General features: G+C 35.5%; 6 protein-coding genes and 1 long non-coding RNA gene across 9 annotated transcripts; 3 read left to right on the top strand and 4 right to left on the bottom strand.

The window, feature by feature from the left end:
* Positions 1-421: 421 nt before the first annotated feature.
* Positions 422-3024, bottom strand: LOC8271232. Of its 2 annotated transcripts, XM_015717579.3 has the most exons (4): positions 2883-3024; positions 1176-2751; positions 889-1071; positions 422-783 (listed from the first exon to the last, which is right to left on the bottom strand). In XM_015717579.3, exons 2-4 carry the CDS (start codon positions 2745-2747, stop codon positions 673-675), a joined length of 1866 nt encoding a protein of 621 aa, XP_015573065.1. In that variant the 5' UTR covers positions 2748-2751; positions 2883-3024; the 3' UTR covers positions 422-672. The 2 variants fall into 2 exon arrangements, with proteins under 2 accessions (XP_015573065.1, XP_002516592.2); XM_002516546.4 differs by having other exon boundaries at positions 1176-3007.
* A 118-nt stretch (positions 3025-3142) lies between these two features.
* LOC8271231 lies at positions 3143-5165 on the top strand. Its single transcript, XM_002516545.4, has 2 exons — positions 3143-3419; positions 4488-5165. The coding sequence occupies exons 1-2, from the start codon at positions 3197-3199 to the stop codon at positions 5066-5068; spliced, it is 804 nt and encodes a 267-aa protein (XP_002516591.2). The 5' UTR covers positions 3143-3196; the 3' UTR covers positions 5069-5165.
* A 117-nt stretch (positions 5166-5282) lies between these two features.
* LOC8271230 (pentatricopeptide repeat-containing protein At2g20540) lies at positions 5283-6955 on the bottom strand. The gene has a single exon (XM_002516544.4). The coding sequence runs from the start codon at positions 6953-6955 to the stop codon at positions 5321-5323; it is 1635 nt and encodes a 544-aa protein (XP_002516590.2). The 3' UTR covers positions 5283-5320.
* Positions 6956-6998: 43 nt separating this feature from the next.
* On the top strand, positions 6999-9308 carry LOC107261053 (putative pentatricopeptide repeat-containing protein At3g15130). The gene has a single exon (XM_015717633.3). It carries the CDS (start codon positions 6999-7001, stop codon positions 9078-9080), a length of 2082 nt encoding a protein of 693 aa, XP_015573119.1. The 3' UTR covers positions 9081-9308.
* Positions 9309-9598: 290 nt separating this feature from the next.
* LOC8271228 (serine/threonine-protein kinase AFC3) lies at positions 9599-13754 on the bottom strand. Of its 2 annotated transcripts, none has more exons than XM_015717634.3 (12): positions 13423-13754; positions 13153-13279; positions 12912-12938; positions 12664-12820; positions 12524-12572; positions 11989-12103; positions 11730-11821; positions 11491-11638; positions 10555-10619; positions 10361-10458; positions 9929-10034; positions 9599-9826 (listed from the first exon to the last, which is right to left on the bottom strand). In XM_015717634.3, the coding sequence occupies exons 1-12, from the start codon at positions 13510-13512 to the stop codon at positions 9686-9688; spliced, it is 1215 nt and encodes a 404-aa protein (XP_015573120.1). In that variant the 5' UTR covers positions 13513-13754; the 3' UTR covers positions 9599-9685. The 2 variants fall into 2 exon arrangements, with proteins under 2 accessions (XP_015573120.1, XP_002516588.1); XM_002516542.4 differs by having other exon boundaries at positions 9599-9823; positions 13423-13745.
* A 1455-nt stretch (positions 13755-15209) lies between these two features.
* On the top strand, positions 15210-16590 carry LOC8271227 (two-on-two hemoglobin-3). Its single transcript, XM_002516541.4, has 3 exons — positions 15210-15776; positions 16124-16268; positions 16354-16590. The coding sequence occupies exons 1-3, from the start codon at positions 15506-15508 to the stop codon at positions 16442-16444; spliced, it is 507 nt and encodes a 168-aa protein (XP_002516587.2). The 5' UTR covers positions 15210-15505; the 3' UTR covers positions 16445-16590.
* LOC112534454 lies at positions 16350-20118 on the bottom strand. The gene is made up of 2 exons (XR_003078742.2): positions 18734-20118; positions 16350-17601 (listed from the first exon to the last, which is right to left on the bottom strand). It is a non-coding gene; the product is annotated as an uncharacterized LOC112534454 (long non-coding RNA).
* Between the last annotated feature and the right edge of the window lie 625 nt (positions 20119-20743).

Below are 20743 nucleotides of genomic sequence, written 5' to 3'. Positions count from 1 at the left end.
AAATTTATATCAGTTATAAAATCAGTTAATATAAATTGTGCGGATGGATTCAAATAAATTTGATCTTTAACCCTATTGCCTCATTTCAAGTTCAAATAATTTCAATCTCAATCCATTTGGAATTTGACATCAGGTTTGGGCCACTGAGGATTTTCAGATTCAGCTCAGCCTTGTGTTAGAGCGTTTGAATTGTGAGTTAATTGGCATATTTGTCATTGTAACTTCTATCCTAAGAATGATATTACATAATTTTGTGTTGAATGCCAATATTATGTTGGTATAATTTTTAAGACTGACGATACTGAATAATGTGCTTAACAAAAATGTAAACATGAAATCTGAGGTGGTGCCATAAAGCATTCTTTTTTTCTGAAAAAAATTAATAAATTTAGCAGAGTGCAAACATGCCATGAAAAAGAGAAAAAAGAAGAAGCAAGACTGCCTTCGACTAGCTTGTAAGGAGTAAAAAAAACACTGTACAGCATTAATGGCCAAACCAATTATTTGGCGAATCCAGTAATCCTGCTGCATCAGATGGTACCTCGATTCTGTTCACTGGATTCAATAATGAAACGCCCTATATATATATATATATATATATATATATTGCAGTCTTGTATTATTTACATTAACATTAGAGGAGAAAGGTGTAGCAAGGTGTATATACATTTACTAGACTTCTTCTGCAGCTTGTGCAGTTATCTTCTCAATCTTTATCTTTTTCCAATCCTCACTGAATAAAAGATTAAAGGATTCTTGGCACAAGCCTAATGAGTTGATTAACTGCATACCACAACAAAGAAACAGAGCATGTTGTAAACAATAATCCATAAGAAGACTTTCCGGATTCACGATCAATATGGAGAAAAAGAATTGAATGTTACTTACGTTTGGATTTCCAAGTGCATGGGATTTCTTCTCACACTTTATGAACAAAATTCTTAGATTTGGCAATCCCTTGAGGAAGGAGGCAATTACTGGAAGTTTTTCGGCTAACGAATCATTGATAATCAGAATCAGGCGCACTAAACTATCGAAATATATTGGCTCATCATTTTGCATGAAGAACATCTGCAACATAAATAATAAAGCAAAGGAAAAAAAACTATCATATCATGGGGCAAAAATGACAAAAATGAAAGAAAGGGAGAGGAAACCAGGAAAGATATAACTACCTCAATAGGCCAGATATTGATCTTCAAGAATCTCGCATGTTTTAGACTTTGAAGAAGCACAGCAACAGAGTAAATCGAGCTCTTAAAAAGCTTGCAACAGCAAGCTAATTCCCTGCTCTTGTGCTGACAAGAAGGTTCAATATCAATTACAGCATTTTTCAGTGACATGAAGCTCTCCAAATAACTAAAATCCACAGGATTTCCTTTCCACCTTATAGTCTGGATATTGGGAGCAGCGATTGTCAATGGAAACTCATATGAATACTCATCTGACGAGATTAATGTCAATTGCTCAACAATTTCAGTATTAATAATAATTCGCCTTTTGTGGTCTGGATTGGAAATTTTCATCAAGGGAGAAATTAGTTCGCAGTCTGAGATAGTCAAGTCCTGTAGTGGTGGACTATCAATTTTAAGGTGGCAAAACTCTTCAAACTTGCAGCTGGAAATCTTTATATGGTCAACAGATGGACAAGAAATGCAGAAACTGCAGGTTTTCTTAAAATTAGACCCAAATATTCCGAAACATTTGAGCGTAGCTGAAGCTTTCTTGAGATCAGACCAAAATACTTGACCTTCAAAATGTTCAGGGGAAGGAGGAACCATATTGACAATAAAAACATTGTCAAACTTGGATCCATGGACTGTGAAATTCTCAAGGGATGGGCAATCAAGGCTGATCTGACAAGGGCCTATAAACAGGCACCTGGAGATACTAATACTCTTCAAAGTTAAACTTGGAATGAGAAAACGCCACTCAGCATTAACTAGTCCAAATTGGGAGTTAGAAATTTTCAGCTCTTCAAGAGATTTACTAGCTATAATAAGATCATCCATCCAACGAACATTCACAAGATTCAACCTTTTAAGAGATGCCCACAAATTAGAACTTCTTTTTCCATAATTTCTATCAAAAATTGTTACTGAATCTAAAACGAGTTCATCAACTGATTCCATCTCCCTATCTGTCAAACCAAAATTACCCTTCTGAAGGTTCAATCTCAACACCTTTAAAGATTGGCATTCAAATACACCATCAGGCAAATAATAAACTCTCCCAAAACCTACATCAATAAGAATGTCCAACTCTCTAACATTACAGCCAGCAGCAGAGTTAACCCAAGAAGCAATTACACAACAACCTTCATTAACAAAGACCTTAGTAATCCAGTGAATAAGAAACCTATCTATCTGAATTCCTAGATTATGCCTTGATCTCATGACTTTATCCACACTACTACAGAACTGGGTATACCTTGTTTTTAAAATCTCTTTCTTCATTTTTGAATCAGAAATCTGCAGTGAATTATCAAAATCGGCAAGAAAAAACAAGAAAGGACTGCACAGACAAAGTTGTTTAAACTTTCTTGACACCAAACTAAGACTAATAGTAGCATTAGCACCAAGAAAGGAGAATATGTGATATAGGGTAGATTCCTGCAAACCACTCAATCTATCAGATGATAATCTTGCGTCAGGAGTACTAATACTGTTGCCCCTGTCGTTCTTGTCGTCGTCGTCGTTGTGTGTTTCTTGAGAGACCATTGCCATGGCTTTTCGTGCAGTTTTCATGCGACTATCAAAATCAAATTGAGAATCAGTGCTGCTAGTTATAGTAATAATAACAACAACAATAACAATAAGAATCAAGGACAAGAATTAATGAACTATAAACGGAATGCGAAAAGGGGAAGAAGTAATTAACACCTGAAGGAGAGGTGTTAAATTGGAAGTGGGGCGATTAGGTTTTAAAATAGGAAGGTTCAGTTCAAGAGACGTTCTTGAGAGGAGTTTGCAGTTTCATTGTACTCTAATTTCTACTATTCGCGGCAATTAAATTAATTAACTGACTTTAATCTGAAGTCAAAATTCCCTGTAAACTAAACGTAAGCCTTCTCACTTGAATGGGCTCGGGCTCAGGATCGGGCCCACCTAAGTATCCAATTAATATCTTTCCTTTCATGTACCTGGTCCAACATATGTAATTTGTTTTTCTCTGTCAGTGAAGCAGAAAAGCGGATATGGCGAGTAACGATAATGGTAACAGTAACATCACCGCTACTAGAGAATCTAGAAGACGGAAGATTCTCGAAAGAGGTGCCGACCGCTTAGCTCTCATCACCGGTCGGACTCAAACCCTACCATCTGAATCAGACGATAAACCTGATGCCGTATCATCTCAGCCGTTGGATTCCCGGCGCCAAAATCAAGACCCTGCATCTGATCTCTCTCATCAAGTCAACGGTAAAGGGGAATGCATTTGGATGTCTTATTATATCCTTTCAATTTCAAGTTTTTGTGGTTTTTTTGGATGATTTCTTGCTAGTACACGAAAATTAGAGAATGTTTCATGCATGCTGTTTCTTCTGAATTTGTATTTATGATAGCTCCAAAAGGTGCTGCTTTGCGGTTGGAAGTGAAATTGAATTGATTTAATATGTTCTTTTTTTTTCTTCATAATTTAATGCTTTATTTAGAAAAAATTATGTTAAGAATCCAATTTAATTTAATTTCTTGCAAGAATCTCATTTGTGACATGATCTTGTTTTTTTTTTTTTTTTTTTTTTAGATTTTGTGCCCATATGAACAGCTTGAATTTGGCAGTAAAGAACAATGCAGTGGCATGTTGTATAAAGAGTCAATTATTTGTTTCTTGTTACCTATAGGTTGAGATATGTGATTGTAGGAGTTCATTGTGTTGATTGGATTGCTTTTTAGATGAAAGAAAAATTACATTCACTTGAGTCAGAGGGAGTCAACAAAAGAAATCAAATTTATAGAGTTGTGTCTATGTTGAAGGAATTTTAGAAGCTATTTGCTGGTTCAGTATGCCAGATAATACCAATAGCATATCATACTTGAATCTGTATCTGATTGCAAATTCGTCTAGTTTAGACTATATCTCATGCTAATTTCCTTTTTCTTTTCTTTTATAAACTGGTTAGCCTTCTTGGTTTGAAGGTTGTTGTACTTAAAAATAGCAGGCTTGCACAGTGATAAAAGGCTTAATTAGTTTCATTGGTTGGAATTAGTAACTTGTTATTGCATTCTTGCAAAGTCATCATGTTTATTCTTGTGTGGTTTGATCTTCTTCGAAAAAGCCTTTTCTTTATAAGGAACAAGTTAAAAAGTTCCGAACTTGAAAATTGATTAAATAGAATTGTGTTCTCGCATTTTATAGACTTTCTAAACAAGGGGATGAAATTGTCTGCCCGTGGAGTTCCCAATCTCAATTTCATGACTAATAATAACCTGTAAATTGTACGACACGTGGCAACTTATAGTTTTTTCTTTTTCCCTTCAAATTTGCAGCTTCTTCTGATGGTGAGGATCATGGAGGATCTGGATATGTGTTTCCGAGAAATGATCCCACTATTGCTGTGCGTGAGTTAAGTACTGAAACCTCAAGAGCCCCTGCTGTGAATGAAGAATCACCATTGGTCTCATCAGCAGATCAGATGTCAACTGTGCAAAACATAGAATTAAGGATGCGCACAAATAGATTTGTGACTCCAAGTCAAATAAGCTCTGCCATTACAGCATCAGAGAGCTTGCGTCTTTTTTGTTCTGGTGCTATAGCCCTTCTTGTTGTCTTGTCATCTTTAGGATTTCCGATATTGGGTAGCAGCCTCATAAGTTTTAGGCCTCTTTATCTTGTTTTGCTCACTAATCTGACACTTGTGTTTGCATACCTTCTTATTGGTAATCAGAGAGGTTTTGAAAGGACTGTTGGAGGAGAAATTAGTACTCCTTCGACAAGCCAAGATTGGATTGAACAGGCTGGTAAGGCTTTGGAGATAGGCTTGGTAATGCAGAAGGCAATTGATGCAGTATTGATGGATTGCAGTGTATATGCAATTATTATCATTGCTGGCTCCTCCTTAGCTACGTGATTGTTATGTCTAATTTTGTTTAGTTCATACTGATGTACAATTTTATCATATTATGATGTTTTGGGTTAACAATGAAACTTTTTCCGGGTTCACAATATCTTCGACTGGTGAGTAAAATTGTGAAATGTTCTTTTTCCTGGTAGATGCACATGTACTTGTAAATCCATATAATGTGATTGAAGAAAATATCTTAAAAGGTTGCAGTTTTTATACATTTGTCTGCAAAATGTCCAAGCTTTAACAGGCTCATTCTCACTCATTCTCTGGTATTATTTCAAGTATATGTTTATCCATGTCCTGATGGAAGGCCAGCAGCTCTAGCAACCAGAATATTTCTTTTGAATATGGCTTTGAATCATCCCCTGATACGAATTCTTGAGCAACATTGTTAACCTCAATCAAACTACATCCTGGCGTTTTCTTCATTCTCTTACTCCTTACAAGTTTCCGCATCCTTGACACGTCGTCCCACTTGCCAAGATCTGCATATATATTGGAAAGCAAAACATAGTTACCTGTATCATCCGGTTCGAGCTCTTCAAGGTGCTCCATTGCAATAACAGCAACTTCAATGTTGCAGTGGGTCCTGCAAGAACTTAGTAAAGAACCCCATATCTTTGAATCCGGCTTCATAGGCATCTTCTCTACAATGTCAAGGGCCTGACTGAGTCGTCCTGCACGTCCAAGAAGATCAACCAAACTACCATAATGCTCAATTTCTGGCTCTATATGAAAATCCTTTTTCATTGTATCAAAATACATCAACCCCTCCTCCCAAAAACCAGCATGAGCACAAGCTGATAAAAGACCAACAAAAGTAATACCATTGGGTTTGATATTTGTTTGCTTCATTCTTTCAAATATTGCAATTGCCTCGCGAACTTTTCCATGATTCGCTAACCCTCCGATCATAGTACTCCAAGAAATTACATCCCTTCCGCGCATTTGATCAAACAACTGGCAAGCTTGATCAATGCAACCACATTTTGTGTACATTTCAATAAGAGCGTTGCAAATGCAAGTTCTCCTCAACAAACCATTCCTAGCACAGAACATATGTATCCATTTTCCAGTTTCAAGAGCTCCCAGCTTAGCACAGGCCGGCAAGACAGAAATAATACTTGCCTCGTCAGGCTCAATACCAGCAATTTGCATTTCTCGAAACACATCCAAAGCATCAATATAAGAACCAATACGCGTATACCCAGAAATTATAGCCGTCCAACTTACTATAGTCCTATTAGGCATTTCATCAAACAAAGCTCTTGCCCTTCTCATTTGACCCAATCTTACATGCCCAGAGATAATACCATTCCAAGAAATTGCACCTCTTTCATGCATTTCATCAAACAAGTTATGTGCATCTAACAAATTGTCACACTTTGTATACATATCAATCAGTGCATTCTCTGTTATAAGATGGGACTTCTTCCCAAATTTAAAGAATTGGGCATGGACTTGCTTGCCTAGGTTATGCAACCCAAGTCTTGCACATGCCTTTACCACAAACGGGAAAGTGAATTCATCAGGCAAAATTAGGTCTTCACTAGTTTGGGAATTTCGATATTCCCTTAGCATTTGCTTGTAAAAGTCGATTGTTAGGCTGTACATAGAGTTGTGCGTGCATGCCCTTATCATTGCATTGTACAAGTAAGCATTCGGGTCTATCACTTCCTTAAAAAGAAAACTTGCATAATCCATATCCTCATTTCTATCACACACATCTATCATTTTTGTCACCAAAAAGTTGCTTTGTGAAAGTGCATATTTGATAACAAGAGCATGGTTTTTCTTCAATTCTGCCATGTTCTTGCAATTTTGCAAAATGGGTACAAAGAGATTTTCAAGTTCTCTGATTTTCAAGCTCCCATTAAATCCTTTTGCCATTAGTGACTGTAAACGTAGAAATTTCTTTTACCTCTTATGAACTATGAACCGATCACCCTGTTCGGTTTTGAGTAAAAGGCAGAAACTTGCGGAGTTTTTGCGATGCTGTTCAAAAAAATTGTTACTTAATCAAGGAGTACAGGTTCATGGAGCTGTAATAAAAGAAGGGTTTAGATTTGATTTGATGCTGAGTAATGATCTTATAGATATGTATGGAAAATGTGGTAGAGTGGATGCTGCTTGTGCTGTGTTTGATAGAATGGTGGAAAGAAATGTGGTTTCTTGGTCGTCTCTTATGTGTGGATATATACAGAATGGTAATGCTAAAAAGTCATTATTTTTATTCACTCAAATGGGACTGTCTGGCGTGAAACCGAACGAGTTCACATTTTCAATGAATCTTAAAGCGAGTAGTATGCTGAATCGTCCTTATATTGGGATGCAGATTCATGCTAACTGTACGAAATCTGGTAATGATATAGTGATTGTGGTGGCCAATTCTATAGTTGATATGTACTCGAAGTGTGGAAGAATCAAGGAAGCTGCTTGCATGTTTGACTTTATGCCGGTTAGAAATCTTATAAGTTGGAATTCAATGATTTCGGGATACTCTATTGCAGGTTTTGGTGAGAAAGCTGTAGTTTTGTTTCGAGAAATGCTGGAAGACGGGCAAGAACCTGATGAGTTCACACTTACAAGCGCATTGAAAGCTTGTAGCGATCTTGCTGCAGTTAGAGAAGGATCCCAAATTCATTCTTTCTTGATCATTAGCGGTTTCCCTTATTTGATTAAAACTAGTATTGCAGGTGCTCTTATTGATCAATATGTAAAATGTGGTAAGTTGTGCGAAGCTCAGAGAGTATTCAGTCAGATTGAAGAGAAAAATGTGATATCATTTAGTGCATTATTTCTTGGTTATGCTCACGGAGGTAACTTAGCAGATGCAATGAGCCTGTTCAGGCGGTTTAGAGAGAGTGACGTTGAAGCAGATGGGTTTGTTCTGTCAAGCATGATTGGCGTGTTTGCTGATTTTGCACTTGTGGAGCAAGGCAAGCAAATGCACGCCTACTCCATTAAAGTCCCATCTGGTTCTGATTTATCAGTATGCAATTCAATTGTGGATATGTATCTCAAATGTGGAGTGATAGATGAAGCAGAGAGATTTTTCGCTGAAATGTCAACAAGAGATGTGATTTCATGGACAGTCATGATCACTGGCTATGGAAAGCATGGTCTTGGCAAAGAGGCAGTTTGTCTCTTCAACAAGATGCAATCTGATGATATTGAACCTGATGATGTTACTTACTTGGCTGTACTCTTAGCATGTAGTCATTCTGGACTAGTTGAAGAAGGTCAAGTATACTTCTCTAAGCTCTGTAGTGATCATAGGATCAGAGCTAGAGTGGAGCATTATGCTTGCATGGTTGATCTCCTTGGCCGAGCTGGGCGCTTAAAAGAAGCTAAGGATATTATATACAGTATGCCTCTAAACCCAAATATAGGGATATGGCAAACATTGCTCAGTGCATGCAGAGTGCATGGAGACTTGGATTTGGGGAGAGAAGTAGGTGAGATTCTCTTGAGATTAGATGGTGATAATCCTGTCAACTATGTGATGCTGTCAAATATTTATGCTGATGCTGGTTACTGGAACGAGTGTGAGAGAATAAGAGAATTGGCGAAGACAAAGAGGTTGAAGAAAGAAGCAGGGCGTAGCTGGGTAGAGATTGACAAGGAGGTGCACTTCTTTTATGGTGGAGACGACACACACCCAGTCATAGAGAAAATACATCAAGTTCTAAAAGAAATGGAGACGAGGATGAAAGAAGAATTAGGCTATGGTTACAGGATGAAATATGCATTGCGTGATGTGGAAGAGGAATCAAAGGAGGAAAGCTTGAGAGTTCACAGTGAGAAGTTGGCAATTGGGTTGGCGTTGGTTTGTGGTGGCTGGGAAGGAGGTGGAAGGGTGATTCGTGTCTTCAAGAACTTGAGAGTTTGTGTTGATTGCCATCAATTCATCAAGGGTTTATCCAAGATTTTGGAAGTGGCATTTGTGGTGAGAGATGCCAACAGATTTCATAGGTTTGAGAATGGAGAATGCTCTTGTAGAGATTACTGGTGACATTTTCAAATTTGAAAGTGGTATCTACAATTTATGCCAAGGAACTGGTTCTTCTGCGCAAATGACAGCGCCTCAACAACTTCCACATCAGCCCCAGTGCTAGCTTTTGACAATTGACGCTCATTTGGTGCTATCTTAACTGTGTAGTCAAAATCTGTAGTATCATATGGACTTTTCAGGGTGTCAAGGAATACATTCATAGATGGGATACTTGCATTGTTCCAATGAGCTTCACTCTTTAATCCACACTTGAGGAATTAGTGTTCTCAACACTCTTCTCTTCAAAGTAAATAACAATTAATATCCCGCTTCAGATATTATTATTCTCATTTAATCTTTTGATGGAGAGAGAGAATCGACTCTATCAAATTTACTGACTAAATTAAGATGAAAAGAACATCTGCATCCCGACAAGCCATTTTGATCACAAGAAAATCATTTCAGATTTTGGGCAAAGCTAATCATATGATGACCATTGATCAGAAAAATCATATGATGTTGCAGAGACTCCCTTCACATAAGAAAAAAACATTTCCATTGATTTTTTTTAAAATATTTCTAGAAATACAAGGGATCAACAGAAACTCATGGTCAGGATAGGTTCCTCAAGTAAGATTCTTGAAAAATGGATGATTAAGAGCTTGTTGAGCTGTTAGGCGCTCTGATGGCTCATATTTCAATAGACCGTGCAACAACTCTATGAGTAAAGTTCTTGACCTCTCTACTTGTTGAGATATCATATCCTGCTTCAATACCAATGACCATCAGAGTTAAGATTCACCATCATGACAAGAACCAAAAAAAAAAAAAAAAAACACTTGGAGAGAAAAAAACAAGAAGAAAAGAACCTTAAGACGATCAAGTTTCTTCACTGCCCTAATACTCTCCCTGGAAACTGCTCCTTCAGGCCAATTCAGTCTTGAAGCTCCCCGGAAGTATATTTCAGCCCCCCGGCTGCAAATAACCAGAGAAAATGCAAATTTAATTTATGGATCCATTAGCAGTTGAACAATCATGCAGTGAGCTAGATCAATGAATGGGGCATGATACAACTTTCAGTGGTGATAAATATTGACCACTTGTTGATCTGCACCTAGAGCTACATGTAATGTCTACCAGTTGGCAGCTCCCAAAAGTGAAATAAAAGTAAAAATGTATTCTTCACAACTCTATTTTTTTATACACATCAGGAAGGCTTTGCAAACGAATAAATTTTTACACATGCAACCATCACTGTGCAGATACCAAGTTCCTCTCTTTAATTTTAGGAAGAAACCTACTTAGCATTTCGAATCATGTGATCTGGTAGTGGTCCCAATACCCTCTCCATCATTGCCAAATGTTCCAGGTTCTCATGTGTCTGGAACAGTGCTTCACCCTGAATCAAAAGTTTCCTCAGCTCAAGTGCCTACGATGAGAATTCGAAATTTGGACCAAGTTGGTCTAGATACAGAGACATGCATGCAGGACTAACCGAGCATAACTCAACAAGTATACAACCAACACTCCATAAGTCGCATGGATAACTCCAACCAAGACCTACAACATAAGAATATGGCTGGAGTTAGGAAACAACATGTGAATATAGAACAGCTGGCGTTTGACCCAGGGAAACCTTGAAGCATATAGCACAAATGGGAAGTACAGACACAGCTTAAAAAAGTGAAAAGTGAAACAAAGATCCTGTCAAGTACTGCAATGAATCCAACTCTTAAATGTATACATGAAACCTGAAATAGTAGTAACCCATGTCTTAAGTCTTATTCCAAGCAAACAACTAGACATCAACCAACAGATCCATTTTGCAAACACTTTTTCATATCCAACGCATATGCTTAGTTCATTGATTAACCTCTTTCCAGCTACAGGAGATGCAGTTTATCATGCAAAAGTCAGATTTTTCATATCATGGATATAGTCAGTATAAATGTCAATAGGAAAAGCATGATAAAAAAAATAAGTGTTTTGTTTGTACCCTAAAATGACAAACAACTCAAAAAATAGATATAAAATCCACAAACTTTATAAAACTTAACATTAAAATCTCTAAACAAAACAACATATGGAGACCATGTGATGAGCGATATCATAACATAGTGTAAGCAATAGGTAAAAGACACTAAACGATTCCAAATAAAAAATTACAAGCACAAGGTCGAGGTTCAAGAAGTTGGAAAGGTCTGTGAAGTGCAAAGCCTCACAGGAAACAAGATGTAACAATTGCCTTTCTTCTTAAAACCTAGTAACCTGTAAAGAATATTATTCTGACCTTCCCTCTTGATATAAAAATTATTTTTTAACTTATCCCAGCTAATCACCAGACATAGTGTGTTTGACACAGAGCATGACAAGCATAGAAGCGAACAAAGAGGAAAGTGCATTTTAATTTGCCAACACAAAAGCTAGTTACCTAGAATAACCTCAGGGGCTCTGTAATGTCTTGTAGAAACAATGGAGCTATGATTCTGATTATCATATGCAGTACTACCAAAATCAATCAGCTTAATGGCACTTGACTTTGGCAAGAACCTGAAATGTGTTTCATCTGAAGAATTCCTCTGTTCCATTTCAAGCAATTTTTAATATTATAACCAAGTCTATACCCGAAGCTAAAATGATATTATTTCTTCATTGTGAAAGGCCAAATACCTTGCATCCTGGGACCTTTATAAATTCAGAAGAAACAAGAAGTATATTTTCTGGCTTCAAGTCAGTGTGAATTAGGCGTAAATCATGCATATCTGCCAGATATGATAAATCATAGAAAAGGAAGCGTTATACAAATGGGATGGAAAAACAAAAGCAATCCTGTCCTGGATAAACAACACAGGATAAGAAACAAAAAGGGAAGATCCATCAGGACAGATGCAAAAAGTGATAAAACAGGAGGCAAGGACAATCCACACACATGCTACAGATTCCAAAAGCTGACGTCCAAATTCCCGCACAAGATCCACAGGGAATGGGCAGTATTTATTTCTCTTTAGAAAATCAAATAAACTTGGTCCAAGCTTCTCAAATACCTGGTAACACCATTAAAATGCATTCAAGGAAGGTTTCTGCTTAGTTCTCAGTTGGATGAATGAGCTCAATGCAGACAAATCACACTTAAACTGCCATAGCTGATTAAAAAAACTAAATCATAATATGATATCTTAAAGAGTCAATGAGATAAAGGCCCAAATGAGAAACACAACAGAATCAAAAGGCAAAAGAAGAACCATGCGCAATTAGGTATTTCAAGGACTAACAAGGACAACCACAGAAAATGAGACACAATACTACTCCAGAAAGATTGTATATATAGCTGTTAACTATGGTGTAGTTTCCAGTCACTCCTTTGACCACTGAAAGTAAATCGAGTCCATCACAATTTCCTAAGAGAAAACTGGCACCATAAAAAGAAATCAGAACACTATGACAGGTTTGATTGGCATACTTACAATACATATATGATTGCGGTAATCAAACCAGTTCCGAATCTGCACACAGCTACACAAAAGAAAACATCAAGCAAGAGGATGAGAAAACATGAAAGAATGAGCATGTGCAATTCTATTAGCTGAAACCCAGAAATATATACCGTGAGGTACTGATTTGGTCATTCTTGGCAATTTTCTGAAGTATATCAACTTCAATCATTGCTGCATCACGATATTTACGAATGCTACGAACTACCTTGATTGCCACATATTCCCGTGTTTGGCGATCCCAACATTCCAAAACTCGGCCAAAAGTGCCTACAACACTAGCAGTTTGCTGAATGGCACAAGCAGAATCACAAAAATTTTAAGATCTTTGTAGATATAGCATTAACACTTGGCTCCTAACCTTCACCCATCTTGCTGAGTATTTTATCTGTATACAGTCAATATAAGAAAAAAAGTTTCATGATTTTCACTTCACAACCTATTTTCCAATGAAATACATATAGAAAAACCAAACGGAGCAATAGTAAACTAAGTACCATTGATAACAAATTATAACTCAACCCCCAATAAGAAAATGCTCAAATACGCAAAAGAAATAAAAGCCAACAAATAAAAGAGTTAAAATTGAAAGAAAACCTTACATCTTGGGGTAAGATTTTCTCCAAGATTAAACACGTAATGGCCCTCACGATCATCGTCCCTTCTCGGAGGCGAAGCATGCCTTGTGGTGGGCCCTTCATTTCCAACAATAGCCAGAGCCCTTTGCACCTACAAACATCCATCCAATAAAATCAATCATCAAAAGCTCTCTGTTTTTTTTTTTTTAATTAAATTTCTTTTAAGTTATTAACGAATTAAAAACCCTAAAACATTTTAATTTTAGAAAAACCCTTAAAGAGCCGAACCCTAACCTCTGGTTCAGATGGCTTCACGTCCCAGGCAAGCCGTGGCCGTTTCCTGACTCGCTCTTTCTCCACTGTATCAACTTCTGCAGCTACCATACTCCAGCAATCAAGAATCAGAGAATGTTAATATTTACGTATCTGCAACACAAAATTCTACAACAACTTCGAGAAGTTAGGGTTTGTATTTTGTATAGATTGAGAAAGTCGCTATATTTTTGTAGAGAAAGTATAAATAAAAAGAGGGAGATTTGGGAAGAGAAAGGATTAGGGAAAATCTATTGCGCGCAATTTCACTCCGTCGGATATACAGTGGCCAAACTTATACAATCAGTTAATGTGGGGCTATTTATCAAATTGGGCCTCACAATTTTAGTATCGAAACTGAGGTGGCCATTGAATTATGACAAAATAATAATTAACTAAATTAATTTAAATTTTATTATATGTGTTAATTTACTATGAAATTTGTTTGATATCTTTCCAGATTTTATACGTGTAATACATATTTTTCTGATTTTTTTCAAGAAAACCTCTCCATATAACAATATTTATTGTGTTGGTTTAACCTTCCATAAATGGTGATAGAATAAAACATCCATAAAATTTTTTTTTATTATTTATTCTTAATTTAATATATCTCTATTGCATTATTCGAGTAAATATTATTACTGTCTCGAGTCATAATAATATTAAAATTATAAAATTATTTACTTTTTAAAAATATTTTTAATATTTATCTTGGTGTACTACTTTTTTAGTTTTAAACATTTCAATTATTTTATTAACTATCAAATTTAGTTATAGATAGTCTTATATATTTAATTAGTCTAACTAACTATATTATCTTAAATTAATAAATAAATATTATAAAATTTATTTAATTTATAATAGTTTATTATTTATTATAATATAGTTTTTACAGAGTCATATATAAAGAGGTAATAATTTAATAGAAATTTGAATATTAAAATTATTTTTTAGATTTAATATTTAATTTTATTATCGAAATGACAGATTCAAAAATAAAATATATAAATATACTATTATATTATATAAATATGATTGATGAGATAAAATATAACATGTCATATATCTTTTAAAAGTTATATATATATAAATATTACTATATAGAAAAATATATTTTGAAGGCGGGATTTAAAAGATTCATAATTTATTACAGTGAGAGTTTATTTTTACTTATAACTGGCTCAAATAATTTTTTTATTACTACATAGATATTATTTTTATATAAAATATCACTATTAAGAGATTTTACTGTATTTAATTTTATTATAATCTTTAATTTTTATTTTTAATACATTTATTCTTTTAATTTGTATTATATATTGAATCAGTAAAATTTAAAATATTTTTAATCAATTTTTATATATATCAAATTTTTTATTTTAAAGAATACTGTTCAATACACTCTTTATTATTTAAATAAAATAAAGAGACTTTTCAAAAAAAAAAAGAGTGTCAATTGGCTCTTTATATAAAGAGAATCAAATTTCGTTCTTTACTTTATATTTAATAAATGCATTATAAACTTTTATATATTTAATTTGATTAATATTTATAATTTTTATTTTTTAATTGGTAAAAGAAATAAAACTATTAATTTTAAAAAATATAAAATATAAAATAAAAAATTATTTTCCATAATAAAAATTATGTTTTTTAAAATAAAAAAATAAACAGGACAGTGGAACTCTTAAGGAGAACTGACCCAAAATCTTAACAACATTATTTCGTCACGATGGCACCATCTAAATCTAATCAGAAAGCACAAAAGAAGAATCAGAGAGTCACTTTAAAAAATTAGAGACTGGGACCAAACCACTACTGCCACCACCACCATCTCTATGATCACAATCCACGAACATAAGCCCACAGGTTTCCCCAGCTTCAAAGGCCAATCAAATGGAATCTCAAAGCGTGAGAACCACGTGACCACGGCAAAGCACCCCTGTGTACATATATATATATATATATACCCATCGCACACAGTCCCAGTTTACCATCAACTTGTAGCCGGCCCAATAGCTCACGAGCACTAGCAAAAAAGCAGAAAGAAGAAGCAAAAGAAATGCAGTCGCTTCAAGAAAAAGCCTCTGAATGGAGCGGAGTTGACACAGCCGACGCGTTCGCTATTGACAACACCAATCTGTATGAGAAACTCGGCCTCCAAAGCTTCATTAACCTCTCCACCAATTTCTACAACAGGGTATATGATGACGAAGAAGAAGAGTGGTTTAGGTCTATTTTTGCTAATTCAAAGAAAGAGGAAGCTATCCAAAATCAATTTGAGTTTTTTGTGCAGAGAATGGGAGGTCCTCCTCTTTATTCTCAGAGGAAAGGTTTGCAATTTTATTCATTGACTTTTCTATTGATTGCACTCTCTCTTTCTCTTTTTGCTAATATGAGCTAAACATTATTCTGGTTCTGTTAGTCAACTTAAAAGGCTAATATAAAAACCCCTTATCACTTCAAGCTGTTGATTCATTTTAAACACCTCTTTGTGACTTCCAGAAAGAAAAAAAAGAAATGAATGTTTTAGTTGCTATTTACCACAATTATGGTTGTTTTAATTTCATTTCAAGAATGAAATCTAAGAAACTGAAATTGTGTCCATTTAATTTTTGAATGTTCTGCTACAAATTTGACATCAGTGGTCTCATGATAATTTCTTTTGCAACTTTGGCAGGCCACCCTGCACTGATCGGTCGCCACAGACCATTTCCTGTGACACGCCAAGCTGCAGAAAGATGGTTGCATCATATGCAGAAGGCATTGGACAGTATTACTGAGATTGACGATGACTCCAAAACCATAATGATGAATTTTTTCAGGCATGGATATTATCCAACTGCATCTTTATCCATCCATTTTTCATTCCTTTTATTGTATATTAATGGGCATCCTTGCGATTCTCAGGCACACCGCGTTCTTTCTTGTGGCTGGAAATGAATTGAAGAATCAAAATCAGCAACCACCATGCAAGCACGCAGCCAATAAACCAACTTAATTGCAGCCTTACAAATTATTCCTCATTTGTTAGTGACAGAACTGGTGGGATGGGGGATACTTATTGTTTCCAAACCTGTTAACAGGTATTCAAGCTAAATTGAACCACAAACCTCATATCAATAAATCTTAAATTTCAAAGTTTCATTTATTTGTGTTCTGATGCATAACTTTGCATCAACTCCCATGGTTGCTTTATTTGCTACTCAGCTTTAAGTCCCTGAATTTAGTGCGAAAATTGGCATGGATGGTTGCTTAAGTCTGAAGCATGCGGGAACTCATGGTTTTGATGGTCTAGAAAATCTCCTAGGTCCTCTCGCAGCACTGTGGGTTCTCTGTTCGAAGTTCTTAAAAGTTACTTTGCTGGAAGCATAGTGCAAAGTTCTATCAAGACATGAGTAATTAAAATTTATATGAAAAACTGATTTGTCATATGCATTGCTTTTTTGCGAGGGACAGGGCTGTGCAAGTACTCTTAGATTCTTTGAATGGCTGGTTGTTGTCTCTATAGACTTGGCTTAGGTACTTAATTAGCAGGTAATGGAATTGATGATGAGTATTATCCAAAGGATCAGAATGCAGCATCCATCCATATTCAGCAGAGGGCACATTTTAAAGCCTAGATACAGAAATTTTTTAACAACTTTAATGGCAATAGGAAGCTATGCATACACTTAGGAGAAAGGAAACAGCTGTTCTTTGGAAACTGTTATTCTCGGCTTCTCCTAGTAGTTTTCCTGTTTTAACGCCCATCTATATTTTGAAGAAAGCATAACTTTAGAGCAAATACATTAACATATAAGGTTCATTTTTAATGAATCTCAAACATTCCTTTGCATGACATATTCACAATAAGCAACCATGAATTTAGAGGCTAACAATCATCAGTTTACCGAAACAGGAGAGAATGAGATGACTGTCAATAATAAAAGCTATATTACCTGAACAGGCAGGTTGCATATTCTTACTTGCTGGGTTCTTTCCCTGCAACAGACCTTACCAGTCTGCAACTAGACAATCTTTTGGTGCCAAATATACATGTGGAGAGAAAGAGAGAGAGAGAGAGAGAGAGAGAGAGTATGGGGGGTATTTATTTATGAAAAGGAACCTGATGGAGCATTCCGTTACTCTTCCTCAAGCCCTTTTGCTTTCCATATTCTGAAACTTATAGGAGTCAGAACTAAAAACATAATGGTGAAGCAAACAGAAACACAGTAACTAAACAAGGGTGAAGCAATAAAATTTCTGGCAAGTGCTTAACATATCATAAGGATTTTCAGAAACTAATTTGAAGGTTTTTCATGTATTCTCAGCTATACTATTTTTGTCTGTAAACGCTGTATCATGGTAAAGGAGGAAAATGGGGTGAGAGGATGAGTGAAGTGAAAGACAAGGAAACAGCTTATGTTACGTGGTTGTAACTGAGAACTCGTCATTGTTGTTTCTGAACCCCATGAATGTTTTTTGTTGAAGTTTTTGAACGACAAGAAACTTCTCGTTCTTGTCCAGAATGACAGGAAAACATAATTTCCCACGATGCAGAGAACTTGTTTGTCTGCAACTCATCCTAGTTAAGAATTGGACAAATTTCTATTTGAAGCTTTTCACTAGAAGAGCTACTTCAGTTTCTGCTTCAAGGAATTATCTAGCTCAGTGATAGTAATAATCTGGAATGTTAATTTCAACAATCTACTGTGAGAATAACATATTGCTGTGCCATCATGATGCAGTTCCTGTAAGAAGCTACATTTGAATAATACCAAACTGTGTCAGGGAAGAAAGCCTTTAGATATGGAATTTGTTCCACGAGTGTTTTTCATGCTTAACAACAACAGTTGATCTTGTTAGGCTTGGAAGGGTGCACACTTCTTAGATATGGCTTCATTTTAGCTTATCAGATTTACTTAAAATGTAAAATAATCTGCAAGAACCCAATGGCACAGATTTATTGGCAAAGTCACGTCATGATTGCATTATTTTTTAAAAGGAGGAATCGAAGTTTAGCAATGATAAATTTTTCCAAATAAGATAAATAACTAAAAAGAATTTTAAATTTATGTTTAATACTATTATCTCATTCGCAGATTAAATTCCAACAGAAGTAAAGATTATTGAGGCTAGCCACAGTCAATCACAACGGATTGCCATAGCAGCAGCTTCATGCTGCAAAACTAATATCCTATCAATACTTAAAAACTTAACCGGTCTTAGAAACAAATAACACAACAAGTCCTTACAGTTCTTAACAATCAAACTTTAAGGAAGAAAGGGAAATAAAAATCTGACTTACCATAAAACTTGTCCAACCGAAGCTTGTGGGCCAGTTTCAAACCTTCTTGGACAGCAATTGCCAAGGGTGTCGGTTTCACAGCTGCTGCTATGTAACTTCCAGTAGCCACAAAACCGATGATCAGCAGGTGGAACTGCACAGGGAACATGCTTGGAAACAATCCGTTGCTCTATATTCAGCTGTCCGTCTGGTATCAGAATGCAAGGCTTGATTTCGGCTGTCCAATTAGCCCATAATAGAGTAGCAGATTCTTCAACTCCTCTGGCACCTTAATCTGTTCCAATAACTCCCGCAGAGATGTAATGTTGGAATTGGATACTAAGTTACCAAAACCTAAGAGCTGCCAGAGAGGCCGAGCAATGACACAAAGCATGTAAGGTTGTTTCGTTATGCATACCATAAATCTGACATGTGATGTTATCAATCGGAATGGGATGCTTTTCAAGATTCAGTTAGTTGGCAAAATATGATGAAGCATACGCCAAAAAAAAAAAATTAAAAATTCATTATCTTTGAAAGAATACAAATGCTACGAAATTCACACTGTCTTGAGCAATTGCAATTCCTTCTTCTTCTTGCATTATTCTAAAATAAATCCTGTCCAAACATTATGTAGAGTTTGCTTCATCAAATTCAATGTTATAAAGGATGAAGCGATCCAAATTATAACTGAAAAAAAAAAAAGCAAAAGAAGAAATCGGAATCTGTAAACAAAAGGGCTAGAATATGAAACTGCAAGATTCTCTAAGCTTTCATCATGTTGTCTTCCACGTGAGAATAGGAAAAAGACGAGCATCTTGATCTGCAACTGAATGCATTGCAGAGTTATAAGGAAAAGTATAAAATATTTCAGTTTATTTTTTCTCAAAAAAAAAAAAAAAAAAAAAAGAAAAATTTAGAAAAAGAAAAATTAATTTAGAAAAATTAATAGTCTTGGATTTCGTCGAATCCGCCGGTTGAATTGAAAGCTCAATTGTTGTATCTCTAAAACTTAATTTAGAAAAAGAAAAATTCACTAAATATTTTCTCACTCAGCTGATATGCGAATTAAGCGAGTTTAATTTTATTATTTGAAAATGCGGTGGTTTAATGTATCAGAAGACTACGTAATTCTTGAGTCTAAGGATTGCAAAAGATGCAGAACCAACTCATGAGGATCTTATGCAGTGCCTCAGCAGAACACTCAAAAGTTGTTCTTGTAGTTAGCAAATTAACATTGCAAAAGGAGCAGCAGGAAATGTCAAGATCAAACCAAGAAAAAACAATGGAGATCAGCAAATGAAAAAGAAAAAGGAAAAAATTTATGACTTATGAACATCAAGGTTAAGAGATTTTTGGCTTCAGAGATCATAAAGGAAAAAAAGAAAGCAAAACTCATCATCATCATTATCAAACTCCCCGAACATATCTGACACTGCTGTTCTTTATCAACTTTGAAACTGAAGGATCAGCAAATCTAGCTGAGAAGGATCTGGAAAGATTATCTGGCTCGGTCCATCCTGTTCCATGATCAAAATTCTGATGGTATTCTTGAGGATCATAAGAAGCTTGCAATGTGACAGGAACACTGCTAAATATTTTCTTCTTCTCTCTGCTGATTCTTCTCCAAAGCCTATGCCATGCCCACTTATTATTATTAATATTATTAGGATGTGCTTCTTCCTTTGCTTTGTGTGACTGGTTCCTACCCAGATAGATAGTTTCTCTGTATGAAGAACTGCGCAATTTCTTGAGGCTGATTGCCATAAACTGCAGAAGATGGATTATAATTGGAGGTGGTCAAGTTATAGCTTTGAGACTATTCTTGTTGGAGGGTTTATATATATAAGAATATATGCAACTAATCAACATGTGACTTAATGATGTGAATAACAGATAAATTATATTTTCTTTTTCTGAAAAAGACCATATATACATATATATATATATATAAAAGACTGCTTTGGCTTTCTTTGACAAATCCATAACTAAACTCGGCTTAATCAGCTGGTGTATTTTTCCAGGAAAGTT

This window comes from Ricinus communis, chromosome 3 (genome assembly GCF_019578655.1).
Source record: "Ricinus communis isolate WT05 ecotype wild-type chromosome 3, ASM1957865v1, whole genome shotgun sequence".
In the NCBI taxonomy this organism is placed as follows: Eukaryota; Viridiplantae; Streptophyta; class Magnoliopsida; order Malpighiales; family Euphorbiaceae; genus Ricinus; species Ricinus communis.
Note: the sequence above shows the minus strand (reverse complement) of the source record. Positions and strands in the feature narration are given on the sequence as shown.